Source organism: Heptranchias perlo, unplaced genomic scaffold (genome assembly GCF_035084215.1).
Source record: "Heptranchias perlo isolate sHepPer1 unplaced genomic scaffold, sHepPer1.hap1 HAP1_SCAFFOLD_43, whole genome shotgun sequence".
Taxonomy (NCBI): Eukaryota; Metazoa; Chordata; class Chondrichthyes; order Hexanchiformes; family Hexanchidae; genus Heptranchias; species Heptranchias perlo.
In genome coordinates this window covers 11,248,399-11,274,349 of record NW_027139442.1, presented here as the reverse complement: position 1 = coordinate 11,274,349, position 25,951 = coordinate 11,248,399, and the positions used below count along the sequence as shown (strand labels likewise).

Below are 25,951 nucleotides of genomic sequence, written 5' to 3'. Positions count from 1 at the left end.
TTATTGAAATTTGAAATGCCCGCCAATATATTTGTAACACAAGAAGCGGATTAAGTAAATAATGTCGCCTTAAGACAAAGATTTAAAAATCTCTCTCCATTTACTCTGTTATTGCACATTTCCAGTCACAACTTCCAGAATCTTTTACAATCCGGTGAAAATCCGGCTTCATTCACCGTTCGCTTTCAATCCGGCGGGAATAAAGTCCCATTTTGTAACGGGACAGATCCCAGCTCAATCTTTGTAAAAGTAACAAACCACAGATTGTGGATTGATGCCTGTTCACAGGAGCTGCAGCGCGATCGAAACCGGAGCCGAGACTCCTGGTGTAAGAAGTCGAACAGTGACAGAGCCTTTAGACTATTCTGTAGTCGGTGTGAAGTCCCTTTCAGGGTTGTTGCTTTAAAGAGGATTGCGGTTCTGAAAGTGATATTCCCGAATAATGAACAAAAAAACGTGAAAAGGAGAAAGAAATGACCTTAAAACGGCTCTGAAGGGGCAGATGCGGGGGAAGGGGCGGAATATGACCGGGGACGAGAGGATCAGGGACACGTTTTTGGTGATTGAAACTAAATAAAACAACGACAGAGATTATACCGGGCAGTGATTATGAGAATCTACCAGATTTCAAGTGAAATTACAAAAGCACAAGTTAGAGAGACAGTGAGTATCAAACTATCGACAGTAAAATGATTCCATCGAGGTGTTGGTGCAGTTTTTCAGAGAGACTGTGGGTGGCTCTGAAAAGAGCATTTGTGTTTATTTTCTTTTCAGTATATTGAGGAGTTTTCCTTGGAGCTGGTGTACTTGGTCACCGCCTTTGCCCCTTCCGACACGGCGTGCTTGGCCAGTTCCCCGGGCAGCAGCAGGCGCACGGCGGTCTGGATCTCCCGGGAGCTGATGGTGCGCCGTTTATTATAATGGGCCAGGCGGGAAGCCTCACCCGCGATGCGCTCGAAAATATCGTTCACAAAGGAGTTCATGATGCTCATGGCCTTGGAGGAGATGCCGGTGTCGGGGTGAACCTGCTTCATCACTTTGTAGACGTAGATGGAGTAACTCTCCTTCCTCGACTTTCTCCGCTTCTTGCCGCCCTTGGCTGGTGCTTTACTCAAGGTTTTCTTGGCGCCCTTCTTGGAAGCTGCTTTCTTGTCCTCAGGCATTTTCAAACTCAATTTCAGACCCAGGAATGACCCAAATCCGCTCCGAACTCGGATTAAATCGGCAGCCCCACAGCCCTATGCTAATAAGGGATGGAGGAAGGCAATGATTGTGATTGGGTCATTCGTAGTGAGGTCACAATAATTAACTTTAACTCTCTGATTGGTTTCTTCAAATATCCAATCAGATTTAATACCTGCCACCAATCACAAACACGCTCACACTGCTTGTTGTCCGGTTTCATCAATTTGTTCCGAACTGTTGCAGTTCTGCTTCCGGCCAGTAGATGTCCCCAAACCCCGGGTCATTGAAGTTTGCAGATGAGAGAGGGACAGAAGATAAACTCATTCTTCACATTATATTGCACGGGTGGGATTTCGAAAAACTGGGAATGGAAAACAGTTTGTTCGACAAAACATGAGTTGTAATGCTGTATTAAATGCTTGTAATTAATGTTGGGGGTATAGCCTATACTGAGGAAGACTACGACAAAATACAAGAAGACTTTAATAAGCTTGCTGAAAGGCGGTGTAAATGGCCATTGAATTTCCATATAGAAAGGTGTGAGGTGGTGCATTTTGCTCGGGGGAATAAGGAGGCCAAACACTGCTTTGAAAATAAGAGTCTAAATGGGGTAGAAGAGCAATGGGATTTAGGGGTACAGATTGACAAATCTTTAAAAGTAGCAACACAGGTTGATAAGGCCATGAAATGCAAACACAGAGGTTTATTTCTAGAGGAATATATTTGAAAAGCAGATAAGTTATGTTGAACTGTAATTTTAACTTTCAAACCTTCTGTCAAACTATTAAATCTTCTTTTTCTGAAATCCGTGCTGACTATTCCTTATTATATTTTCGGTTTCTGGATGTTTTTCTGTTGCTTCATTGAGTAAAAGATTCCATGATCATTCCTACCACTGACCTTTAGTTAACTGGTCCACAGTTCCCTGGAATTGTTCTATTTCCTGTTTCAAAATATAAGAATCACATCAACTGTCATCCAGTCCTCTGGCACTATTCCTTTCTGTAATGATTTTTTCTATATATGTAACAATGCCTCTGCTATCTCTTCCTTTGCTTCATTTAATAAGTGCAGATGCAATCCATCAGGATCAGGAGTTTAACCACCCTTTCTAACTTAAATGCCTTGATATCTTTATTGGCCTCTTCCTCTATATCATATTCACCCTGTTAATCTCCCGGGAATATACTGAGGGAAAGTAATAATTCAATATTTCTGCCATTTCGCTGACGTTACCTGTGAGTTTATCTTGTCAATCCCTTAGTGGCCCTCAAGATATTCTGGTTTTCCTTCTGTTATTTCTGGCTCTGTACAATAATTTACGATTTCTTTTTATATTCCTTGATAATTTGATTTCGTGATTCCTGTTTGCTTCCCTAATTGTTTTTGTGACTTCTTCCTAACCTCTTCCTATTCGCTTTTGTCATCCCCTTATTTAATATCTATGAATGAGAAATTCCACCAGCTTGTTGTGTCTGTTCAGGGGCTGATGTTTGGGAACTGTTTATTGTCTTTGATTAAAGTGACAGTAACCCAAAGGGAGCAATTCAGTCCGAAACTCCACAGAAACGCTCTATTTCTCCCTCCCAGTGAACTAAGGTGCTATGATGGTGAGTATCGCTCCCTTCCAAACAATTAATTCCAACAGGTTTGAATCCCAGCACGCTGAATTCAGAAACACCAAGACTGAAACCGAATTTGATGATGTTCAGAGGGATAGTGTTTTCAAAACACAAACGAGTCTAATTTATATAAAAAAATATTTTTAAAATTCATTTATTTCCCCCATATCGTTGAATTTAACTCTGTTCCTTTGTATTATTATTTGTCCTGATCTGTACAGTGGATACGGGACACAATTGCTCGGATTCAGTGAAATTAATTGATTTTCTGAAGTTTTTCCCTCTGCTGATTCCCGTTCCTTATTTAAATTATGTCGGATTAACCTTTCTGATCTATAGAAGGGTCATAGTCCTGAACCGTTAACCCAAGCTTCCATTCTCCACAGATGGTGCCGGACCTGCTGAGCCTTTCCAGCATTTTCGGTTTGATTTTTTTCTATATTTTATCCCTTTCACTTTTGACGGTCGCCGTTGAAACTTGCAGATTTGCACTCAGTTTTTATTTGTGTTTCAGTTCGGTTTATTTGAATTAATATAAATCGTCTCCTGAGAATTCAGACAGAAATATTGCGCAATGTAGAGTGAAATATAATGGGGCAACTTTCGAATGAGGAAAACAAAAACTTTATTCGAAATCAATTGTCTAATTTTTAACTGACAAAATTAGAAAAAATACGGGAGTAGAAGTTACAGAGAGAAATTATTTCCTCACATTGCACACTGTCCTGAATCTGGAACAACGACAGAGAATGTGAATTTGTTCCACTCAGTTACAGTTCTCACTTATGGCCAGTAGATGTCAGACTGCATGTGAGTGTGGCATTAATTCTATGTCTGTCATTCTCTGGTACTGTATGTGAGTGTGATATTCATTCTGTATCCGTCAGTCTCCAATACAGTCTGTGAGTGTGGGATTCATTCTGTATCTGTCAGTCTCTGGTACTGTGTGTGAGTGTGTGATTCGTTTTGTATCTCTCAATCTCTGGTGCTATCTGTGAGTGTGGGATTCATTCTGTGACTGTCAGTCTCTGGTATTCTATTTCAGTGTGGGATTCATTCTGTAACTCAGTCTCTGGGCAAAGTGCAAGTCTGGATTCGTTCTCTATTCTTATTTCAGGTTAGAGTATGGTACTTGAAACTGTATGTTTAATTCATTAATGTATGCAAATCTTTCGTGCTGCATTAATTTGTAAATATTGATACACTTTTGGATTTTGTTTTAATCAAACAATGTGTGCGAGTTTTGTTGAATGATTACATCTTAATCTCCGTGAAGATAATGTGTATTTCAATCTTTTACTGTGAAATTATTCGACTGGTATTTATTTTGTAGCTCAGTCTGGGCTAATAGAATAATTATTGTATCTTTCAGTCTGACACTGTATGAGATTTTTGGACTGGTATGTAATGTGTGGTTCAGTCTGTAAAATGGAATTCATACTGTACCTTTCAGTCTGATACTGTGTAATATATTTAGACAGGTTTGTAAGGTGTAGTTCAGTCTGCACGAAAGGAATTGATACTGTATCTTTCATTTTGACACTGAATGTGACTTTTGGACTGGTATCTAATGTACACCTCAGTCTGCACTAATGGGATTGATACTGTATCTTCCAGTCTGAAACTGCGTGAGATTTTTGTACTGGTATGTAACGTGTAGGTCAGTCTGTACTAATTAAATCAATACTATTTCTTTCAGTATGGTACTGTACGTGATTTCTGGACAGGTATCTAATGTGAACCTCCGTTTGCAGTAAGGGAATTGATACTCTGCCTTTCAGTTTGATAAATATGATTTTTGGACAGGTAACTAATGTGTACCTCTGTCTAATGGGATTGATACTGTATCTTCCAGTATGATACTTTATGCAAATTTTGGACTGGTATATAATGTGTAGCTCAATCTGCAACAATAGGATTGAAACTGTACATTTCATTCTGACACTATGAGGTTTTTGGACATATATGTGAGTCAAATATGGGTAACATCTGAACTGGTATCTAATTTGTATCTCAGTGTATAATATTGGCATGAATACTGCATCTTTAAACTCATAATGTGGTGTGAGTTGTGGGCTGGTATTTAATTTGAATCTCGGGGTACACTATTGTGATTCATTCTGTACCTATCAATCAGTACCATGTGTCAGTTCTATCTGGTATTTAATTTGTAGCTAATTCTGATCTTATGTGAGATTAACACAGTGCCTTTCAATCTGATACTGGGTGTGATTTTCGACTGGGAATTATTTATCTGCCAGTCAGCGGTATTGAGTCATTGTGAAATAGAAATTCCGTCAGTCTCTCCTGCTCTGTTTGACTGTTGGATTGGGATCAGTTTGGCATTGACTATTTCTGCTGTGTGAGACTGTGGGATTGATGACCTGTCTGTGTCTCTGTGCTCTGTGAGTGATAATATACTCACAGAGTATATTCAGAAAGATTGGTAGGGTGGTAAATAGCGAGGAGGATAGCCTCAGTCTGCAGGACTAAAGAGATGGGTTGGTCAGATGGGCGGAACAGTGGCAAATGGAATTTAACCCGGAAAAGTGCGAGGTGATGCACTTTGGAGGGACTAACAAGGCAAGGGAATACAGAATGAATGGGAGGACCCTAGGCAAGACAGAGGGTCAGAGGGATCTTGTTGTGCAAGTTCACAGATCCCTGAAGGCGGCGGAACAGGTAGATAAGGTGGTAAAGAAGGCATATGGGAGACTTGCCTTTATTAGCCGAGGCATAGAATATAAGAGCAAGGAGGTTATGATGGAGCTGTATAAAACACTGGTTAGGCCACAGCTGGAGTACTGTGTGCAGTTCTGGTCGCCACACTTCAGGAAGGATGTGATTGCTTTGGAGAGGGTGCAGAGGAAATTCACCAGGATGTTAACAGGGCTGGAGCGCTTCAGCTATGAAGAGAGACTGGCAAGATTGGGTTTGTTTTCCTTGGAGCAGAGGAGGCTGAGGGGGGACATGATTGAGGTGTACAAAATTATGAGGGGCACAGATAGGATGGATACTAAGGAGCTTTTTCCCTTCTTTGAGGGTTCAATAACAAGTGGACATAAATTCAAGGTAAAAGGCGGGAGGTTTAGAGGGGAATTGAGAAAGAACTTTTTCACCCAGAGGGTGGTTGGAGTCTGGAACTCACTGTCTGAAAGGGTTGTGGAGGCAGGAACCCTCACAACATTCAAGAAGCATTTGGATGAGCACTTGAAATGCCATAGCATACAAGGCTACGGACCAAATGCTGGAATATGGGATTAGAGTAGACAGGGCTGATGGCCGGCGCGGACACGATGGGCCGAAGGGCCTCTATCCGTGCTGTATAACTCTATGACTCTATGACTCTATACATACTGTGTGTGAGAAGGAGCTGGCTGCACTGTTCCTTGTGCCACGGGTGGAGGAAACATCACACTAATTCTGGGCCCTTCAAGGATTTGCCTGTAGGAAGAAAAATTATCTCTTGTAAGTCAAGAACAGTTGAGGTAGAAAATACAAAAGTGATCAATTGAATCTCTCTGTTAATAATCATTGTAATATCCACAAATGAAAACCAGCGATACAAACAGTGTCAGTGTCTGACTCCACTGCAGTACTGCAGCACTCAGCTTCTGCACACCAGGTAAGTTGGGCTGTTTTACAACAATTTAGTGACATCCACACACAGCCCAACCCCTGCACTGATCCATGAATGGGACTACCCGATGGGGCGGATACCTTTGCACATATCAGATTTCTAATCCCCTCTCCCATGGGACTAACCGTTCAACCAAAACTAAACAGCCGCTGTTTAAAATGTGTCCTTCAAACTTCTCACCTGATGCCTGCAATAGATGCTTTTTGTATAACTCCCCATATCCTTACTGTCCGGCTCTGTTTACTGTTCTATAACAAACACTAAAGGTTAATGGGCAGGTTTAAAAAAATCAGATTTAATACCTGCCACCAATCACAAACACGCTCACACTGCACATTGTCCGGTTTCAGCAATTTGTTCCGAACTGTTGCAGTTCTGCTTCCGGCCAGTAGATGTCCCCAAACCCCGGGTCATTGAAGTTTGCAGATGAGAGAGGGACAGAAGATAAACTCATTCTTCACATTATATTGCACGGGTGGGATTTAGAAAAACTGGGGATTGAGACGAGCTGCAAGTACATTTTGTTAGAGCAAACACTGGTTGTGATACTGTGATAAATTCTTGTAATTTGTTTCGGAGATATAGTCAATACAGATCAAGACTGGGACAAAATAAACATGCAGAACGGCCTTGTAAATGGCCATTGAATTTCAATATAGAAATAAAGCACAAGAGACTGAGAGTTAAAGTATGAATCGCAATATCAATTCCATTAGTGCAGACTGAGCTGCACATTAGAAACCACGACAACAAAACTGATACAGATTCAGACTGAAATATACAGTATTCCATTCATGCAGACTGAGCTACACATTATATACAAGTTCAAAAATGTCACCATATCAATTGGAAGATGCACAAATTCACAATTGTGTTCCCACAATTGGGGCATTTCGCCAAGGGGAATAAGGAGGCCACATACTGCATGGAAAATAAGAGTCTAAATGGGGTAGAGGAGCAATGTAAATCATCCTGAGATATCAGAGAGAAATACTGTGCAATGTACAGTGATATATAATGGGGCAAATTCACAACTATGGAACGAGTGAAACAAAAACTTTATTATGAATCAATTGTCTTCATTTTTCACCGTCAAAAAGTGCAAAAATACGAGAGTAAAAGTTACAGACAGAAACATCCCTCACATTGCACATTGTCCTGTTTCTGGAACCACGACAGAGAATGTGAATTCGTTGCCTTATTATAGTTGTCGCTTCCCGTCAGTCGAGGTCAGTCTCTGGTACTGGATATGAGACTGGGGTTTATTCTGTATCTGTCAGTCTCTGAAACTGAGTGTGAGCATGGGGTATATTCTGCATCTGTCAGTCTCTGGTACTGTCTGTGTGTGGGATACATTCTGTATCTGCCATTCTCTGCTACTTTATCTCAGTGTGGGATTCATTCTGCAATTCAATCTCTGTGACAATGTGCATTCTATACTCTTATTTCAGTTTCCACTATTGTATTGAAACTTTAAAGTATATACATGTCTTCATCGAGCATTTAATTTGTTTACACAGATACACTTTTTGATTTTCTTTAATCAAACAACGTGTGAGAGTTTTGGAGTCGTGTTACATCTTAATCTCTGAACTCTATTGTGAATGATAATATACCTTTCAATCTGTTCACGTTGAAATTACTGGACTGGTGAGTAATGTGTAGTTCAGTCTGCAATAATGGGATTAATTCTGCATCTGAGTCTAACACTGTATGTGATTTTTGGACTGGTATGTAATATGTAGCTCATCCTGCACTAAAGTAATTGATACTGTATCTATCATTCTTATACTGTATGAAATTTTTGGACTGGAATGCAATGTATAGCTCAGGCTGCACGAATGGAATTGATACAGTGTCACATTGAAAGATTCAGTTTGAGATTTTTGGACTGGTGAGTAACGTGTAGCTCAGTCTGTGCTAATGGAATTAATATTGTATCTTTGAGTCTGATACGGTATGAGATTCTTGGATTGCTATATAATGTGTGGCTCAGTTTTCACTAATTGAATCGATTCTGTATCTTTCAGTCTAATATTGTATGAGATTGTTGGACTGATATATAATGTTCAGCTCAGGCAGTGCGAATAGAATTTAAATTGTATCTTCCAATCTGATCATTTGTGATTTTTGGACTAGTACGTAATGTGTAGCTCAGTCTGTACCAATGGTATTGATAATGTTTATTTCAGCAAACACGAGTATTTACCACTATATCCTATATGTAGCTCAGTCTGCACCAATAGAATTTAGACTGTATCTTTCAATCTGCCACTATGAGATATTTGGACTGGTCTGTAAAGTGTAACTCAGTCTTCAGTAATGTGACTGTGACATTCATTCTATATCTGTCGTCTCCAGTACAGTCTGTGAGTGTGGAGATTCATTCTGTATCTGTCGGTCTCTGGTACTGTGTGTGAGTGGGATTAATTCTGTATCTGTCAGTCTCTGGTACTGTATGTGAGTGTGGGATTCATTCTGTATCTGCAGGTCTCTGGTGCTGTGTGTGAGTGTGAGATTTATTCTGTATCTGTCAGTCTCTGCTACATTATCTCAGTGTGGGATTAATTCTGTAATTCAGTCTCTGAGACAATGTGCAAGTCTGGATTCATTCTGTATTCTTATTTCAGTTTACAGTATCGTATTTGAAACTGTATCTTTGATACTTTAAATTATATGCAGTTCTTCGTCCAGTGTTTAATTTGTAAATATGGATACACTTTTCAATTTTCTTTAATCAAACAACGTGTGTGAGCTTTGGAGTGTGATTACATCTTAATCTCTGAACTCTGTTGTGAATGATAATGTACCTTTCAATCTGTTCGTGGTGAAATTATTGGATTGGTATGTAATGTATAGCTCAGTCAGCAATAATGGGATTAATTCTGCATCTCAATCTAATATTGTATGAGATTTTTGGACTGGTATGTAATATGTAGCTCAGCCTGCACTAAAGGAATTGATACTGTATCTATCAGTCTGATACTGTATGAGATTTTTGGACTGGAATGTGATGTGTAGCTCATTCTGCACAAATGGAAGTGATACTGAATCTTTCAATCTGATATTCTATGAGATTTTTGGACTCGTCATCTGTGCTAATGGAATTGTTATTGTATCTTTGAGTCTGATAGGGTATGAGATTCTTGGACTGCGATGTAATGTGTGGCTCAGTCTGCACTCATGGAATTGATACTGTTTATTTCAGTCGAAGATTTTATGGGATTTTCAGTCTGGTATGTAATGTACAGGTCAGGCAGTGCTAATAGAATTGATACTGTATCTTCCAGTCTGATCATTTATGAGGTTTTTGGACTGGTATATAATGTGTAGCTCAGTCTGAACGAATGGTATTGATACTGTTTATTTCAGTATATTACTCTATGAGTATTTACTAATATTTCTACTATGTAGCTCAGTCTGCACTAATGGTATTCATACCGTCGCTTTCAATCTGACACTATGATATCTTTGAACTGGTATGTAAAATGTAACTCAGTCTGCAGTAGTGTGACTGTGAGATTCATTCTGTGATTGTCAGTTCCTGATATTCTATGTGAATGTGGTATTCATTCTGGATCTATCAGTCTCTGGTACTGTGTGTGAGTTTGGGATTCATTCCATATCTCTCAGTCTCTGATTTTGTATGTGTGAGCGATTCGTTCTGTTCCTTTCAGTCTCTGGTACTATATGTGAGTGAGACATTCATTCTGTATCTATCAATTTCTGATGCTGTATGTGAGTGATTTAAATTCTGTATCTGTCAGTCTGTGCTACAGTGTGTGAGTGTGGGATTCATTTTGAATCTGTCAGTCGCTGGTACATTGTATGAGTTTGGGATTCATTCTACATATCAGTCTCTGGCACTCTATCGGAGTGAGAGATTCATTCTTTATCTGTATCTAATTTATATCTTCATTTACAGGATGGCGTTCACATCTGTATCTTTAATACTGAAATGTATGAATAATTTTTCCCAGTTTTAATTGGTAGATAATGACATTTTAAAAAATGTAATAAGATAATGTGGGCATCTATTTTTCGAATTCTATTAAATCTACATTGGGAACACAATTGTGAATTTGTGCATCTTCCAATTGATATGGTGACATTTTTGAACTTGTATATAATGTGTAGCTCAGTCTGCATGAATGGAATACTGTATATTTCAGTCTGAATCTGTATCAGTTTTGTTGTCGTGGTTTCTAATGTGCAGCTCAGTCTGCACTAATGGAATTGATACTGTATCTTTCAATCTGACACTGAGATTTTTGGACTGGAACGTAATTTATAACTCAGCCTGCACTAATGTAGGTGACTGTGAGATTCACCTTGTATCTCTCAGTCTCTGGTACTGTGTGTGAGTGTGGGATTCATTTTGTATCTGTCAGTCTCGGGTGCTGTGAGTGAGTGTGGGATTCATTCTGTATCTGTCAGTCTCAGGTGCTGTGAGTGAGTGTGGGATTCATTCTGTATCTGTCAGTCTCAGGTGCTGTGAGTGAGTGTGGGATTCATTTTGTATCTGTCAGTCTCTGGTACTGTGTGTGAGTGTGGGATTCATTCTGTGTCTGTCAGTCTCTGCTGCTGTGTGTGAGTTTGCGATTCATACTTTAACTCTCAGTCTCTAGTGCTTTATTAGAATTTGGGATGAACTCGGTATCTGTCTGTCCTTGGTACTGTATGCCTGAGTGGGATTCATTCTGTTTCTGTCATCTCTGGTACCATACTTGAGTATGGGATTCACTCTGTGTCTGGCAACCTCTAGTACTGTATGCGAGTTTGGGATTACTTCTGCATGTCTGTCTCTGTACTGTATCGGAGTGTGAGATTCATTCTGTTTCTGTCCATAATTATTCTCTCAGATTACATTATGATGTTCAATACTGTAGCTTTAATATGTTAATGCTTGAATAGCTTTTCTCATTATTTAATTGGTAAATATGGATACACTTTCGGATTTGAAGCTGGAGGCTTTAATCAGATAATTTGTGTGCTTTTTGGACTACTATTAAATCTGTAAATCTGTGAGTAATATTGTGAATGATAATTTATCTTTCAAATTGATATGGTGACATTTCTGAATTGGTAAATAATGTGTATCTCAGTCTGTGCTAATAGAATTGATACTGTATCTTTAAATCTCATAATGTGAGTATATTATAAACTGGTATCTAATTTGTTTCTCTGGTTACACTGTCACAGCATTTCTCAATCTGATATTGTGCATGAGTTTCGGCCTTCATTTTGTATTTGAATGATACACCATTCGAATGGATACTGCATGTATTAAACTCACGTGTGTGTGAGAGTTCTGGGCTAGTATTCAATTTGAATCTCGGGACATCTGGTATTTAATTCATGGCTAATGTTGCCCTTTTGTGAAATTGACAATCTGATAGTGTGATTTTGGGCTGGGATTTTTGAATCCACCTGTCAGCGGGACTGAGTTTGGGAGAAATGGAACAGTGTCTGCCTCACCTGCTCTGTTTGACTGTTGGATTGAAAATGTGACTCTGGAACTTTGGATCAGTGTGGGACTGACTACTTCTGCTGTGTGGGACTGTGGAACTGATGACCTGTCTGTGTCTCTGTGCTCTGAGAGTGAGAATATACCTACTGTGTGTGAGAAGCAGCTGGCTGCACTGTTCCTTTGCCTCGGGTGGAGGAAATTTCACATTCATTCTGGCTCCTTCAAGTTTTTGCCTGTAGAAAGAAACGTATCTCTTGTAAATCAAGAACAGGTGAGGTAGAAAATGCAGAAGTGATCAGATTAATATCTGTTAATAATAATATTGAATATCCACAAATGAAAATCAGCGATACAAACAGTGTCAGTGTCTGACTCCACTGCAGTACTGCAGCACTCAGCTTCTGCACACCAGGTGTGTTGGGCTGTTTTACAACAGTTTAGTGACATTCAGACAAAACCCAACCCCTGGACTGATCCATGAATGGGACTACCCGATGGGGCGGGGAGCTTTGCACATATCAGATTTCTAATCCCCTCTTCCATGGGACTAACCGTTCAACCGAAACAAAACAGCCACTGTTTAAAATGTGTCCTTCAAACTTCTCACCTGATGCCTGCAATAGATACTCTTTGTATAACTCCCCACATCCTTACTGTCCGGCTCTGTTTACTCTTCAATAACAAACACTAAAGGTTAATGGGCAGGTTTAAAAAATCAGATTTAATACCTGCCACCAATCACAAACACGCTCACACTGCACATTGTCCGGTTTCAGCAATTTGTTCCGAACTGTTGCAGTTCTGCTTCCGGCCAGTAGATGTCCCCAAACCCCGGGTCATTGAAGTTTGCAGATGAGAGAGGGACAGAAGATAAACTCATTCTTCACATTATATTGTACGGGTGGGATTTAGAAAAACTGGGAATGGAGAACATTTTTTCGATAAAACATTGGTTGTAATGCTGTATTAAATGATTTTAATTAATTTAGGGGGTGTAGTCAATACTGAGGAAGACTACGACAAAATAAGCTTGCAGAACGGCCGTGCAAATGGCCATTGAATTTCAATATAGAAAGGTGTGAGCTGGTGCATTTTGCCAGGGGGAATAAGGAGGCCACATACTGCTTGGAAAATAAGTGTCTAAATGTGGTAAAGGAGCAATGCAAATCGTGTCCTGAGAAATCAGAGAGAAATACTGTGCAATGTACAGTGAAATATAATGGGGCAAATTCACAACTATCGAATGAGTGAAACAAAAACTTTATTATGAAACAATTGTCATCTTTTTTCAATAACAAAACGAGCAAAAATACGGGAGTAGAAGTTACAGAGAGAACCTTTCCTCACGTTGCACATTGTCCGATTTCTGTAACCACGACATAAAATGTGAATTTGTTCCGCTCTTTTACAGTTCTCGCTTACGTCCAGCAGAAGTCAGTCTCCAGTACTGTGTGTGAGAGCGGGGTTTACTCTGCATGTCAATATCTGATACTGTGTGAGTGTGGGATTCATTCTGTATCTGCCAGTCTCTGGTACTGAGTGTGAGCATGGTGTTAATTCTGTATCTCTCAGTCTCTGGCACTACATATGAGTTTGGGATCATTCTGTATCTGCAAGTCTGTGGCACTGTATACGAGAGTGGGATTAATTCTGTATCTGCCAGTCTCAGGTACTGTGTATAAGTGTGGAATTAACTCTGTATCTGTCAGTCTCTGGTACTGTGTGTGAGTATGGGATTCATTCAATATCTGTTAGTCCCTGGTATTTTGTGTGAATGAGCGTTTCAGTCTGTTTCCGTCAGTGTCAGGTGCTATATGTGAGGGAGACTTTCATTCTGCATCTATCAATTTCTGGTACTGTTTGTGAGTGATATAAATTTTGTCTCTGTTAGTCTGTGCTACAGTGTGTGAGTTTAGGATTCATTCTGTATCTGTCAGTCTCTGGTACCGTGGGAGTGTGTGATTCATTCTATGTCTGTCAGTCCCTTGTAATGTGTGTGAGTGTGGGATTCATTCTGTATCTGTCAGTCCCTTGTAATGAGTGTGAGTGTAGGATTCATTCTGTATCTGTCAGTCCCTTGTAATGTGTGTGAGTGTCGGATTCATTCTGTATCTGTCAGTCACTGTTACATTGTTTGAGTGCTGTTTTCAATTTGCATGTCAGTCTCTGGCCCTCTATCTGAGTGTGAGATTCATTCTTTATCTGTATGTAATTTGTGTCTCTGTTTACAGTATGGTGTTCAAAACTCTCTCATTAATACCTCAATGTATCAATAATTTTTCCCAGTGTTTAATTGGTAGATAATGATACATTTTAAAATATAATGTTTTCGGTTATAATCAGAGAATGTGGGCACTTTTTGGACTTCTATTAAATCTGTATCGATGGGAAAAAAATTGTGAATTAGTTTATCTTCCAAAATGATATGGTGACATTTTTGAACTTGTATATGATGTGTAGCTCAGTCTGCTTGAAAGGTATACTGTATATTTCAGTCTGAATCTTTATCAGTTTTTTGTAGTGCTTTATAATATGTAGATCAGTCTGCACTAATGGAATTGATACTGTATCTTTCAATCTGACACTATGAGATTTTTGGACTGATGTGTAATGTGTAACTCAGACTGCATTAATGTGTGTGACTGTGAGATTCATTCTGTATCTGTCAGTCCCTAGTACTGTCTGTGAGTGTGGGATTCATTCTATATCTGTCAGTCCCTAGTACTGTCTGTGAGTGTGGGATTCATTCTGTATCTGACAGTCCCTAGTACTGTCTGTGCGTGTGGGATTCATTCTGTATCTGTCAGGCTCTGGTACTGTGGGTGTGTGTGATTCATTCTATATCTGTCAGTCCCTTTTACTGTGTGTGAATGTAGGATTCATTCGGTATCTGTCAGTCTCTGTTACATTGCGTGAGTGCTGGTTTCATTCTGTGTGTCACTCTCTGGCCCTCTATCTGAGTGTGAGATTCATTCCTTATCTGTATGTAATTTGTATCTCCGTTTACAGTATGGTGTTCAAAACTTTATCTTTAATAGCTCAATTAATGCATATTTTTCCCAGTGTTTAATTGGTTGATAATGAAATGCTTTAGAATATAGTCAGAGAATGTGGGCACTTTTTGGACTACTATTAAATCGGTATCGATGGGAACACAATTGTGAATTAGTTCATCTTCCAAACTGATATGGTGACATTTTTGAACTTGTATATGATGTGTAGCTCAGTCTGCATGAATGGAATACTGTATATTTCAGTCTGAATCTGCATCAGTTTTTTTAGTGGTATATAATGTGTAGATCAGTCTGCACTAATGGAATTGATACTGTATCTTTCAATCTGATACTTCTTGGACTGGTAAATAATGTTACTCAGCCTGCACTAATGTGTGATTCATTTTGTATCTCTCAGTATCTGGAACAGTTTGTCAGTGTGGGATTCATTCTGTATCTTGTCAGTAGTGTGTGTGAGTTTGTGATTTATTCTATATATGCAGTCTCTGATACTGTGAGTGTGGGATTTATTCTGTCTCTTTCAGTCTCCAGTCTTGTATGTGGGTGTTGAATTCTTTCTGTATATGCAGCCTCTCAGACTGCATGTTGGTTTGGGATGCATTCTCTATCTGTCAGTCTCTGGTACTGTGTGTGAGTGTATGATTCATTCTGTATCTCTCAGGCTCTGGTACTGTGTGAATGTGGGAGTCATTATCTTTCTGTCAGTCTCTAGTACTTTATGAGAGTGAGTAATTAACTAGATATCTATCAGCCCTTGGTACTGTATGCCAGTGTGGGATTCATTCTATATCTGTCATCTCTGGTACCATATGTGAGTGTAGGATTCGCTCTGTGTCTGTCAGTCTATTATTGGATGTGAGTTTGGGATTCCTTCTGCATCTGTCAGTCTCTGGTACTATATCTGAGTGTGAGATTCATTCTGTATCTGTATGTAATTATTCTCTCAGATTGCATTATGGCATAAAAAAATTTAGCTTTAATATCTTCATGTTTAGATCATATTTCTCATTATTTAATTGGTAAATGTGGATACACTTTAGGATTTGACACTGTAGGTTTTAATCAGATAATTTGTGTGCTTTTTGAACTACTATTAAATCTGTATCTCTGTGAGTACTATTGTGAAAGATAATGTATCTTTCAAATTGATATGGTGACACTTTTCAAATGGCGTATAATGTATAGCTCAGTCTGTACTAATAGAATTGATACTGTATCTTTACATCTCACAATATGAGTCCATTATAAACTGATATCTAATTTGTTTCTCAGATTACACTCTCACAGCATTTTTAATCTGATACTGTACATGAGTTTTGGACTCGTATGCAATTTGTATCACATGATACATGCAATATCCATTCGCATAGTGTATAAACTCACATGTGTGTGAGAGTTCTGGGCGAGTAATCAATTGGAATCTCAGGGTACATTATTGGGATTCATTCTGCACCTTTAAATCGGGTGCCATGTGTGATTTCGATCTGGTATTTAATTCGTAGCTAATGTTGCCCTATTGTGAGATTGATACAGTGCCTTTCCATCTGATAGTGTGATCTTGGACTGGGATTTTTGTATCTACCTGTCAGCGGGACTCAGCTCGGGGGAAATGGAACAGTGTCTGCCTCACCTGCTCTGTTTGACTGTTAGATTGAAAATGTGTCTGTGGAACTTGGGATCAGTGTGGGACTGACTGCTTCGACTGTCTGAGACTGTGGAACTGATGACCTGTCTGTGTCTCTGTGCGCTGTGTGTGATAATGTACTTACTGTGTGGGAGAAGGAGTTGGCTGCACTTTTCCTTGTGCCTCGAGTGGAGGAAACATAACACTGATTCTGGATCCATCAAGGATTTGCCTGCAGGATGAAATTTATCTCTTGTAACTCAAGAACCAGTGAGGTAGAAAATACAAAAGTGTTCGAATTAATATCCATGTCAATGATTATTTTGAATATCCACAAATGAGAACCAGTGATACAAACAGTGTCAGTGTCTGACTCCACTGCAGTACTGCAGCACTCAGCTTCTGCACACCAGATGTGTTGGGCAATTTTACAACGATTTAGTGACATCCAGACACAACCCAACCCCTGCACTGATCCATGAATGGGACGACCCGATGGGGCGGGGACCTTTGCACACGTCAGGTTTCTAATCCCATCTCCCATGGGACGAACCGTTCAACCGAAATCAAACAACCGCTGTTTAAAATGTGTCCTTCACACTTCTCACCTGGTGCCTGCAACAGATGCTCTTTGTTTAACTCCCCACATCCTTACTGTCCGGCTCTGTTTCCACCCGTCACTGTCCAATAACAATAAACAGGGTGAGACTGGAACTAAACCAGGAACATTCACTACTGGTTTGGGGAGAGAAAGCAGCAATGATTTTAAATAGCAGGTTCTTCCCATTCTCTCCCCTTACCCTGGACACAGCCCGAGAATGACCTCTCCCTTCCCCCGCTCACTCCATGTTCCGGGACCAGTTCGTGATCCACTCCGCCTCTTACAAACAGCCCCCGGACTCCCCCTGCCCTTCCCCCGGACTCAATGCCGATCTCTGAGTCCATCTGCGGACACGGTCCCGAAGCGATGAGCTGCTGTAACGAGGCTGCTCTTTGCTCCCTTCCCCCGGGGGCCGTGATCTCTCCATTCCCGGCTGTTTTAAACCATCTACTTCCGCTCACTGAGGGAATGGCGCCCACAGGCCGAGCTGGGGGAGGGGAGCGCGCATGCGCTCTTCCGCTCACCAACAACCAGCGCTGGGGGCGGGGCTGAGTCGCGCATGCGCAGATGTCTGGTTTAATTCTCAATACAAAAATCGATGGAAACTTTCCCCAATTGGAATTTTTCAGAGTCTGAGCAAAGGAAGTGGGTCTGGGGGAAAGGTCAGAGGGAATGGGGTCCACAGGCAGTGCAGGAACAGGCACCAGAATGGAAAACAGATGGGATTCCACCAGTGCCTAACGCTGGAATCCAGACTTACTTTACAATCTCTAACTATTAAACTAGATGTTTCCATCCCTGCTGTTTCTCTCGGTATCTTTTGATGGAAAAGAGTCTTTCAGAGATAAAGTGGGCGGCTGTGAAATGAGCCAATTGGTTCTGTTCATTCTTGGTCCCTTTACTGATAAAGAAACTTGTGACTCCGTAACTGGATGCCGGATTCCTCGAACCAATCCTGGAGAAACATGGGAGGAAAGTGGGAGTCGGTGTATTTGCTGGGACCGTGTAGGATTAATATTTGACGGCTACAGTCCCAGTTTATTTCAATCGGAGTGAAACTCTCGGTCACTGAGAGAAATACAGAAGGGCCCTGAGCTGCAAAATTGCAGAGGGTACAACATGCAAGAGAGGGTTAAATGCGTGACCCTGTCCCTGAGAGTGGGATTAATAATGTGTCTGTCTCTGAAATAATATCAGTGAGAGATGAGACTGCATCTTCCGTCACTCCAGCTTGGAATGGCAATTGGAATGGAGAATTTTCCAATTTGTTACTGGGTGAAAACGGGACATTGCAGGTCAGTTTCTCTCTCTCTTATGTACAACATATGAAGGTGGAATACTGCTGCTGAGCGTGATACCGAGAGACTGATGGGAAGCGTATGGCTGATACTCTGCCTGTCTGTATCTCTCTGGCGCTGTACACGAAGGTGGGATACTGTTTGCTGAGTGTGAAACGGACACACTGAGAGGAAGTGTGAGAATGATACTTTGTCTGTGTGCCTGTCTCTGTCTGTCTCTTTATCTGTCCGTCTGTATTTCTCTCCCTCCAGCGCTGTACATGAAAGCGGGATAGTGTTATTGAGCTTAATATGAACACCCTGTTGGAAGGTAAAGACTGATTCTGTGTTTGTGAACAGACCTCCGGTGCTGTTGGTGAGACGGTCACTGTCCCTTCTATTATGTATGAGCCGGTCTGACGGTGCATTTATCAGTCTCCAGTCCAATAAGGAAAGGTGGGGAGAAACAGCATGTAACGGCCTGACACAGGACTGCCTATGAATGTTGAATTTATTCAGTAACTGGCCGTCTCTGGGTGTTGAGAATGGGACGGATAGGACACCAGTCACTGTTGTCTGTCAGTCAGTTTCGGAGGAGGGAGAGAAAGACAGAGAGACTGGAGGAGCCCAGAGCGGATAATTTGTATTATCGTCTCAACCAAACATATTGCTGAGTGTGAATAATATAATCATGTAAAACCAGATATGGATAATCACATCCACAGCTGTGATTGACTGCTGCCCCTGAATCTGGGGACCAGACACTGTGAGGAGCGCTGGCCTCAGAGTGTTTAACAGTTACTGAGCTGGGAAACGACAACTCACCTCCGAGAATCTGCAGCACAGGCCGAGCGGGGAGGAAAGCCTGTCACGGGAATTGTCAATCTGGCGAACAGTTTGTCCTGTGAATGTGAAGATGTGAACATTGTGTCAGAGAGAGTGTGTTAAAGGGGCGGATGGGTTAGATTAATGTCACTGTGTTTGTGTGGCCGGACTCATCGCCAGATTTCCGAGTCCCTTTTGAGTAAAATTTTAAAAAATCCCTGTCAAAGGATCGCCCTCCTCCCCTGCCGAGCTCCGAAGTGGAAATTTAAGGTAAAGTTTCAGATCAATTCAAGATTTCAGGTGAAAAACGGAGATCATGTCAGCGATCGGGTGAGAGAGCGCGATCAGTGCAGCAATGAAACGGGTTTCATTCGAAACTGGTGCTTTTAATTCCGGTGAAAGTTTTTCGACAGCAAACATACCGGTGTGAGATATAGGAAGGGGCTAGTCTGGGACTCTGGAGTGCCCGATTTGAATTGGAATCGGGGAGTTTCAGAGGAGAGAGAAACACAGAGAGGCTGGAGGGGCCGGGAGCTGACAGCAGGATGTCTCCGCCCCGTCCGCTCTGTGCCTTTAAGTTGCTCTGTGCCGCCGCCTTACGTTTCATTTCTGACCCAGCTCTGACTGTCAGAGAGATTTTCGACAGAGTCCCGGACATGACAGACACTGCAGCCGCCGAAACGGCTCCTCCTGCCGCCGCCGCTCCACTCAAGGCTCCGAAGAAGAAGAAGGCGGTTCCCCGACCCAAGACCACCGGTCCCCCGTTGGGCGAACAGATCCTCAAGATTGTGGCGGATTGCAAGGATCGCAAGGGGATATCCCTGGCCGCGATAAAGAAGGTTCTGGCTGCCAAAGGCCTGGATGTGGAGAAGCACCGGTCCCAGATCAAATTAAGTATCAAGAGAAATGTGGAAAAAGGCTCCCTGGTGCAGATCAAGGGCACGGGCGCCTCGGGCTCCTTCAGAGTCGCTAAGAAGGAAATCCAGGCAAAAGTGGGAAAGAAGGTGAAGAAACAAGTGACCAAGAAATCTCCCGGAAAGAAACCAGCGACCAAAAAAACAGCCCTCAAGAAATTAATGGCCAAGAAACCAGCGGTCAAGAAATCGACCACGAAAAAGGCGGCGAAATCACCAATTAAGAAGAAAGCGGCGGCTAAGAAGCCCAAGACCCCCAAGACAGTGAAGGCGAAGGCGAAGAAGGTGGAAAAACCGAGGGCCAAGCCCAAGCCGAAGTCAGCAAAGCCTAAGAAAGCAGCGGGCAAAAAGAAGTAAAAAATCAAGTGCAACTTGTGACCATCTGAACCCAACGGCTCTTCTCAGAGCCACCCACGTCTCTCAGAAAAGAGCTGATCCCGGAATCAGATGATTCCTGTCCCGGGGCAGGGCTCAGATTTCAGATAGAAATCATTTCAAATAAACCCAGGGTCCTGGTGACTCGCTGACATTCGCTATCCCCGCCCGACCCCCAATGTCTAATAAAATAGAGAGAATGGGATGTCCGGGCCGGGCCTCACTGGAACTGGCGTGTGTTCGGCTCCAGTCCCAGTTCATTTTTTCTCACAGATTCAGGGCGACAGTCCGTAACAGGGTAAAACTGGCGGAGATCGGCAGCTATCACAATTCAAACCCCAACACATGAGATTCTTCAAATCAGCTGGAATAAAGTGTTTATAAACTGCTGAACCCGTCTGGGAGGGAATGTGCGGGGAGATAGAATCGGGTCTGGGACTGAAATGGAAGGAGGCGGGTTGACTTGTTATAGAAGGGACTGTATTTAGGCAGGAATATTACTGACTATTGATTGTAACGGGGCTTATTGAAAAGCTCCGGGATTCTATGAAGCCCGACTCTGTCAGGGTTTGTGCGGAGCGCGGTGTTTCGGTTCTATTATCGATAAACGGTTTGAAATTGGCGGGTGGAGAAAGCTGGAGGTGGAGCTGGAAGATCAGAGGCCGCTCTCCGCTCTGTCCGTCTCTCTGATTGTCTCCTCCCCTCCCTGTTTAATATCACACTCTGTCTCCTCCCCTCCCTGTTTAATATTTATCTCTATCTCCTCCCCTCCCTCTCTCACCCTGTGTCTGTTTCAGTCAGGTCAGGGCAGGCTGCATAAAAACGGAACCAACATCAGTTTGCTGTTCATTCAGCAGCGATTTGACTGAAGAATAATCATGTCTGGCAGAGGTAAAGGAGGCAAAGGACTGGGGAAAGGCGGAGCCAAGCGGCACCGGAAAGTGCTTCGTGATAACATCCAGGGGATCACCAAACCAGCCATCCGCCGCCTGGCTCGCCGTGGCGGTGTCAAGCGGATCTCGGGTCTGATCTACGAGGAAACACGCGGGGTGCTGAAGGTTTTCCTGGAGAATGTGATCAGGGACGCGGTCACCTACACTGAACACGCCAAGCGCAAGACGGTCACTGCCATGGATGTGGTGTACGCTCTGAAACGGCAGGGCCGCACTCTCTATGGATTCGGCGGCTGAACAACTGGACCCTTTCTAACCGGACACAAAACAAAGGCTCTTCTCAGAGCCACCCACCGCCTCAAAGAGAGAGCACTGACCTGGGAACGGGGAGAGGAAAGATCTCGGGGTGGGGAATCAGTTTCCGATATTTAATTAGTATGGGGAGATTCCCCAACACTCGGTACAGGGAGATCAGAAACAACGGCCGGGGTTCTCGGCCATCCCGAGAGAAGGAGCGGAATTCCCGGTTTCACGGTATAAATGAACAGGCGGTGATGCAGAGTCTTTCCCCAGACATTACCTTCTCCGCTCAGAGTAAAATCCCTCCTCACTCCCTCTCCCGCTGTGTCCTCTCTGCTCGGTCTTTATTTCCTGCCCTCATTCAATTATCAGTTCGATGTGAAGTTTCTGTTTGAGGAGCGGTTCACCGGGCCGGAACTGGCGGGATTTTTGAAATTGAAGCTGGAAAGCAATTCCCGTTACGGAAAGCAATGACCGGGGATTTATTCCCGCCCGTTTACAGACAGATCAGAGAATGAACCGGAATGTGAAACAGCCTGCGATTTGAGCTGAGGAGAAGGAAATAACGGAGATTATAAAGAGAGAGATTCATAAATTGCTGGAGGGAAATGAAATTTTCTTGAAACTGTTATTTGATGCTCTGAAATTGGCGGGCTTTTTGAATTTGAAGATTAATTTCAGCTCAGCCAATTGGGACCCAATACCTCCCGCCGTTTTGGTCTGACTGAAAGATCTCGGATCAAACCTGCCAATCACAGTCCCGGGGCAGTCCCTCCTTGTCTGGGGGTGAAACCTCAGCCAATCACAGGCCAGGGGCGGATACCCTTAGACGCTTTAAAAGGCGGCCCCAGAGCGCACTCCGTATTCACAGTCTCTGTGTTGTGTTGAGATCGGTTTAGAAAATGGCCAGGACCAAGCAGACAGCGCGCAAATCGACCGGCGGGAAAGCTCCTCGCAAACAGTTGGCGACCAAAGCGGCCCGGAAGAGCGCTCCAGCCACGGGCGGAGTGAAGAAGCCTCATCGCTACAGACCCGGCACTGTGGCTCTGAGGGAGATCCGCCGCTACCAGAAATCCACCGAGCTGCTGATCCGCAAACTGCCCTTCCAGCGCCTGGTGCGAGAGATCGCTCAGGATTTCAAGACAGACCTGCGCTTCCAGAGCTCGGCCGTCATGGCCCTGCAGGAGGCCAGCGAGGCTTACCTGGTGGGGCTGTTTGAGGACACCAACCTGTGCGCCATCCACGCCAAGCGAGTCACCATCATGCCCAAAGACATCCAGCTGGCCCGCCGCATCCGCGGGGAGCGCGCCTAGACCCGACCCGGCTTCAGCACCAAGTTCAACAAAGGCTCTTTTCAGAGCCACCAAATCGGCGATGGAAAGAGCTGTGATCTCCTGCGTTGAAATGGCAGGGTCGTGAGAAATTTGCTTAAATGGGAAACGTATAAAGGGGAGGGAGCAGATATTAGACGGACAGGGACAGAATAAATACCTCACTCACATCCAAACACAAATTTCACTCACATTCTTAATTCAGTAATCGCTGATACAATAACAGCACATCAGTCAGCATCCGTTGTACAAATCTGGGTAAAATAACACAGACTGAGCCAGTGTTGTCCGAGGATGGGACGGTAAATAATATTAAGCGTCCCTGGTATTTCTGTATCCCACCCGCCCAGTTGGCAATTCTAACGGTTCTGGTATTTTGTCTCATTCACCAGACAAACTGCAAATTATAATCGATTGGAGGTTGGCGACATCTGCGGTCCGGAAGCGATTACTGCAACAGACCGATATGGATGATTTGTGCATAACAAGTTATTGTTAGTTTCTCGAATCGGAATCAAGTCCTTTTGAAGTTAATTCCTGAGCCCACAGACAGTGACCAGCCCTTTCATAGATACCGTGGGTGGCTCTGAAAAGAGCCTTTGGGTTATCAGGTTAAATCTTGGCCGCTTTACTTGCTCTTGGTGCTCACACTGCTGGTTTTCTTCGGCAGCAGCACGGCCTGGATATTAGGCAGCACCCCGCCCTGAGCGATGGTCACCCGTCCCAGCAGCTTGTTGAGCTCCTCGTCGTTGCGGATTGCCAGCTGCAGGTGTCTGGGGATGATGCGGGTTTTCTTATTGTCGCGGGCCGCGTTGCCGGCCAGCTCGAGGATTTCAGCCGTCAGATACTCGAGCACAGCAGCCAGATAGACCGGGGCTCCGGCACCCACACGTTCAGCGTAGTTCCCCTTTCGCAGGAGCCTGTGAACACGGCCCACAGGGAACTGCAGTCCGGCCCGGGATGAGCGAGACTTGGCCTTGGCCCGAGCTTTCCCGCCGGTTTTTCCTCTTCCAGACATTTCCACAATCTCACAAACACTTTCACAAAGAATGAAGAAATCCTCCCGCACTCGCCCTTCCAATACCTTCTGGAGGAGTGCAGTGGGGGCACTTGTGATTGGTCCATCTGTTCTCAATCTCATTGGTTCAACGAACAGCCCAATCAGAGAGCCGTTTATTCACCAATCAATAGCCGAATGAGAAAAGGACGGAAAATACCGAACTGAACCGTTTTTTTGAAATTTGAAAAGCCCGCCAATATTTCTGTAACACAAGAATCGGATTTAGTAAATAATGTCGCGAAAGACAAAAATTTAAATATCTCTCTCCTTTTACTCTGTTGTTCCACATTTCCCGTCACAACTTCCAGAACCTTATACATTCCGGTTAAAATCCGGCTTCATTAACCGTTCATGTTCAATCGGGCGGGAATAAAGACCCATTTTGTAACGAGACAGATTCCAGCTCAATCTTTGTGAAAGGAACAAACGACAGATTGTGGATTGATCCCTGTTCGCAGGAGCTGCATCGCGATCGAAACCGGAGCCGGGACTCCTGGTGCAAGGAGTCGAACAGTAACATATCCTTTAGACTATTCTGTACTCGGTGTGAAGTCTCTTTCAAGGCTGTTGCTTTACAAAGGATTGCGGTTCTGAAAGTGATATTCCCGAATAATGAACAAACAAACGTGAAAATGATAAAAAAATGACTGAAGTCTATTCCACCCCCTTAAAACGGCTCTTAATGGGCAGTAGCCGGGAAGGGTCGGAATATGAACGAGAACGAGTGGATCAGTGACACGTTTTTGGTTATTGGGACTAAATAAAAAAGCAACACACAGATTATAACCGGCAGTGATGATGAGAATCTACTAGATTTCAAGAGAAATTAGAAAAGCACAAGAGTTAGAGAAAAACAGTTAGTATCAAACATTCTACAGTAAAATGATTCTACACAGAGGGGTCGTTACAGCGTCTTCAGAGAGACTGTGGGTGGCTCTTAAAAGAGCCTTTGTGTTCATTTTTTTCAGTGCATTGTGGAGTTTTACTTGGAGCTGGTGTACTTGGTCACCGCCTTCGTCCCTTCCGATACGGCGTGTTTGGCCAGTTCCCCGGGCAGCAGCAGGCGCACGGCGGTCTGGATCTCCCGGGAGCTGATGGTCGCCCGCTTGTTGTAATGGGCCAGGCGGGAAGCCTCACCCGCGATGCGCTCGAAAATATCGTTCACAAAGGAGTTCATGATGCTCATGGCCTTGGAGGAGATGCCGGTGTCGGGGTGAACCTGCTTCATCACTTTGTAGATGTAGATGGAGTAACTCTCCTTCCTCGACTTTCTCCGCTTCTTGCCGCCCTTGGCTGGTGCTTTACTCAAGGTTTTCTTGGCGCCCTTCTTGGGAGCTGCTTTCTTGTCCTCAGGCATTTTCAAACTCAATTTCAGACCCAGGAATGACCCAATTCCGCTCCGAACTCGGATTAAATAGGCAGCCCCACAGCCCTATGCTAATGAGGGATGGAGGAAGGCATTGATTGTGATTGGGTCATTCGGAGTGATACAACGTCACCTTTTCCATTCACTCTCTGATTGGATATCTGAAGAAACCAATTAGATTTAATACCTGCCACCAATCACAAACACGCTCACACTGCACATTGTCCGGTTTGAGCAATTTATTCCGAACTGTTGCAGTTCTGCTTCCGGCCAGTAGATGTCCCCAAACCCCGGGACATTGAAGTTTGCAGGTGAGAGAGGGACAGAAGATAAACTCATTCTTCACATTATGTTGCACGAGTGGGATTTAGAAAAACTGGGAATTGGAAACATTTGGTTGGACCAAATGTTGGTTGCATGCTGTATTAAATTTTGTAATTAATTTAGGGTGTAT

At 43.0% G+C, this 25,951-nt stretch overlaps 3 protein-coding genes, 1 long non-coding RNA gene and 1 pseudogene across 5 annotated transcripts; all 5 read right to left on the bottom strand.

The window, feature by feature from the left end:
* Positions 1 to 25,951, bottom strand: part of LOC137312605 (zinc finger protein 850-like) — a 79,040-nt pseudogene that overhangs the window by 26,116 nt on the left and 26,973 nt on the right.
* On the bottom strand, positions 100 to 1,441 carry LOC137312532 (histone H2B 1/2-like). Its single transcript, XM_067979070.1, has one exon. The coding sequence runs from the start codon at positions 1,161 to 1,163 to the stop codon at positions 771 to 773; it is 393 nt and encodes a 130-aa protein (XP_067835171.1). The 5' UTR covers positions 1,164 to 1,441; the 3' UTR covers positions 100 to 770.
* LOC137312642 (uncharacterized) lies at positions 1,966 to 17,602 on the bottom strand. Of its 2 annotated transcripts, XR_010960766.1 has the most exons (5): positions 17,164 to 17,602; positions 16,701 to 16,787; positions 12,065 to 12,150; positions 6,165 to 6,251; positions 1,966 to 2,128 (listed from the first exon to the last, which is right to left on the bottom strand). It is a non-coding gene; the product is annotated as an uncharacterized lncRNA (long non-coding RNA). The 2 variants fall into 2 exon arrangements; XR_010960765.1 differs by lacking the exon at positions 1,966 to 2,128 and having other exon boundaries at positions 3,885 to 6,251.
* On the bottom strand, positions 23,700 to 24,089 carry LOC137312453 (histone H2A.J). The gene has a single exon (XM_067979006.1). It carries the CDS (start codon positions 24,087 to 24,089, stop codon positions 23,700 to 23,702), a length of 390 nt encoding a protein of 129 aa, XP_067835107.1.
* Positions 25,033 to 25,488, bottom strand: LOC137312615 (histone H2B 1/2-like). Its single transcript, XM_067979138.1, has one exon. It carries the CDS (start codon positions 25,486 to 25,488, stop codon positions 25,114 to 25,116), a length of 375 nt encoding a protein of 124 aa, XP_067835239.1. The 3' UTR covers positions 25,033 to 25,113.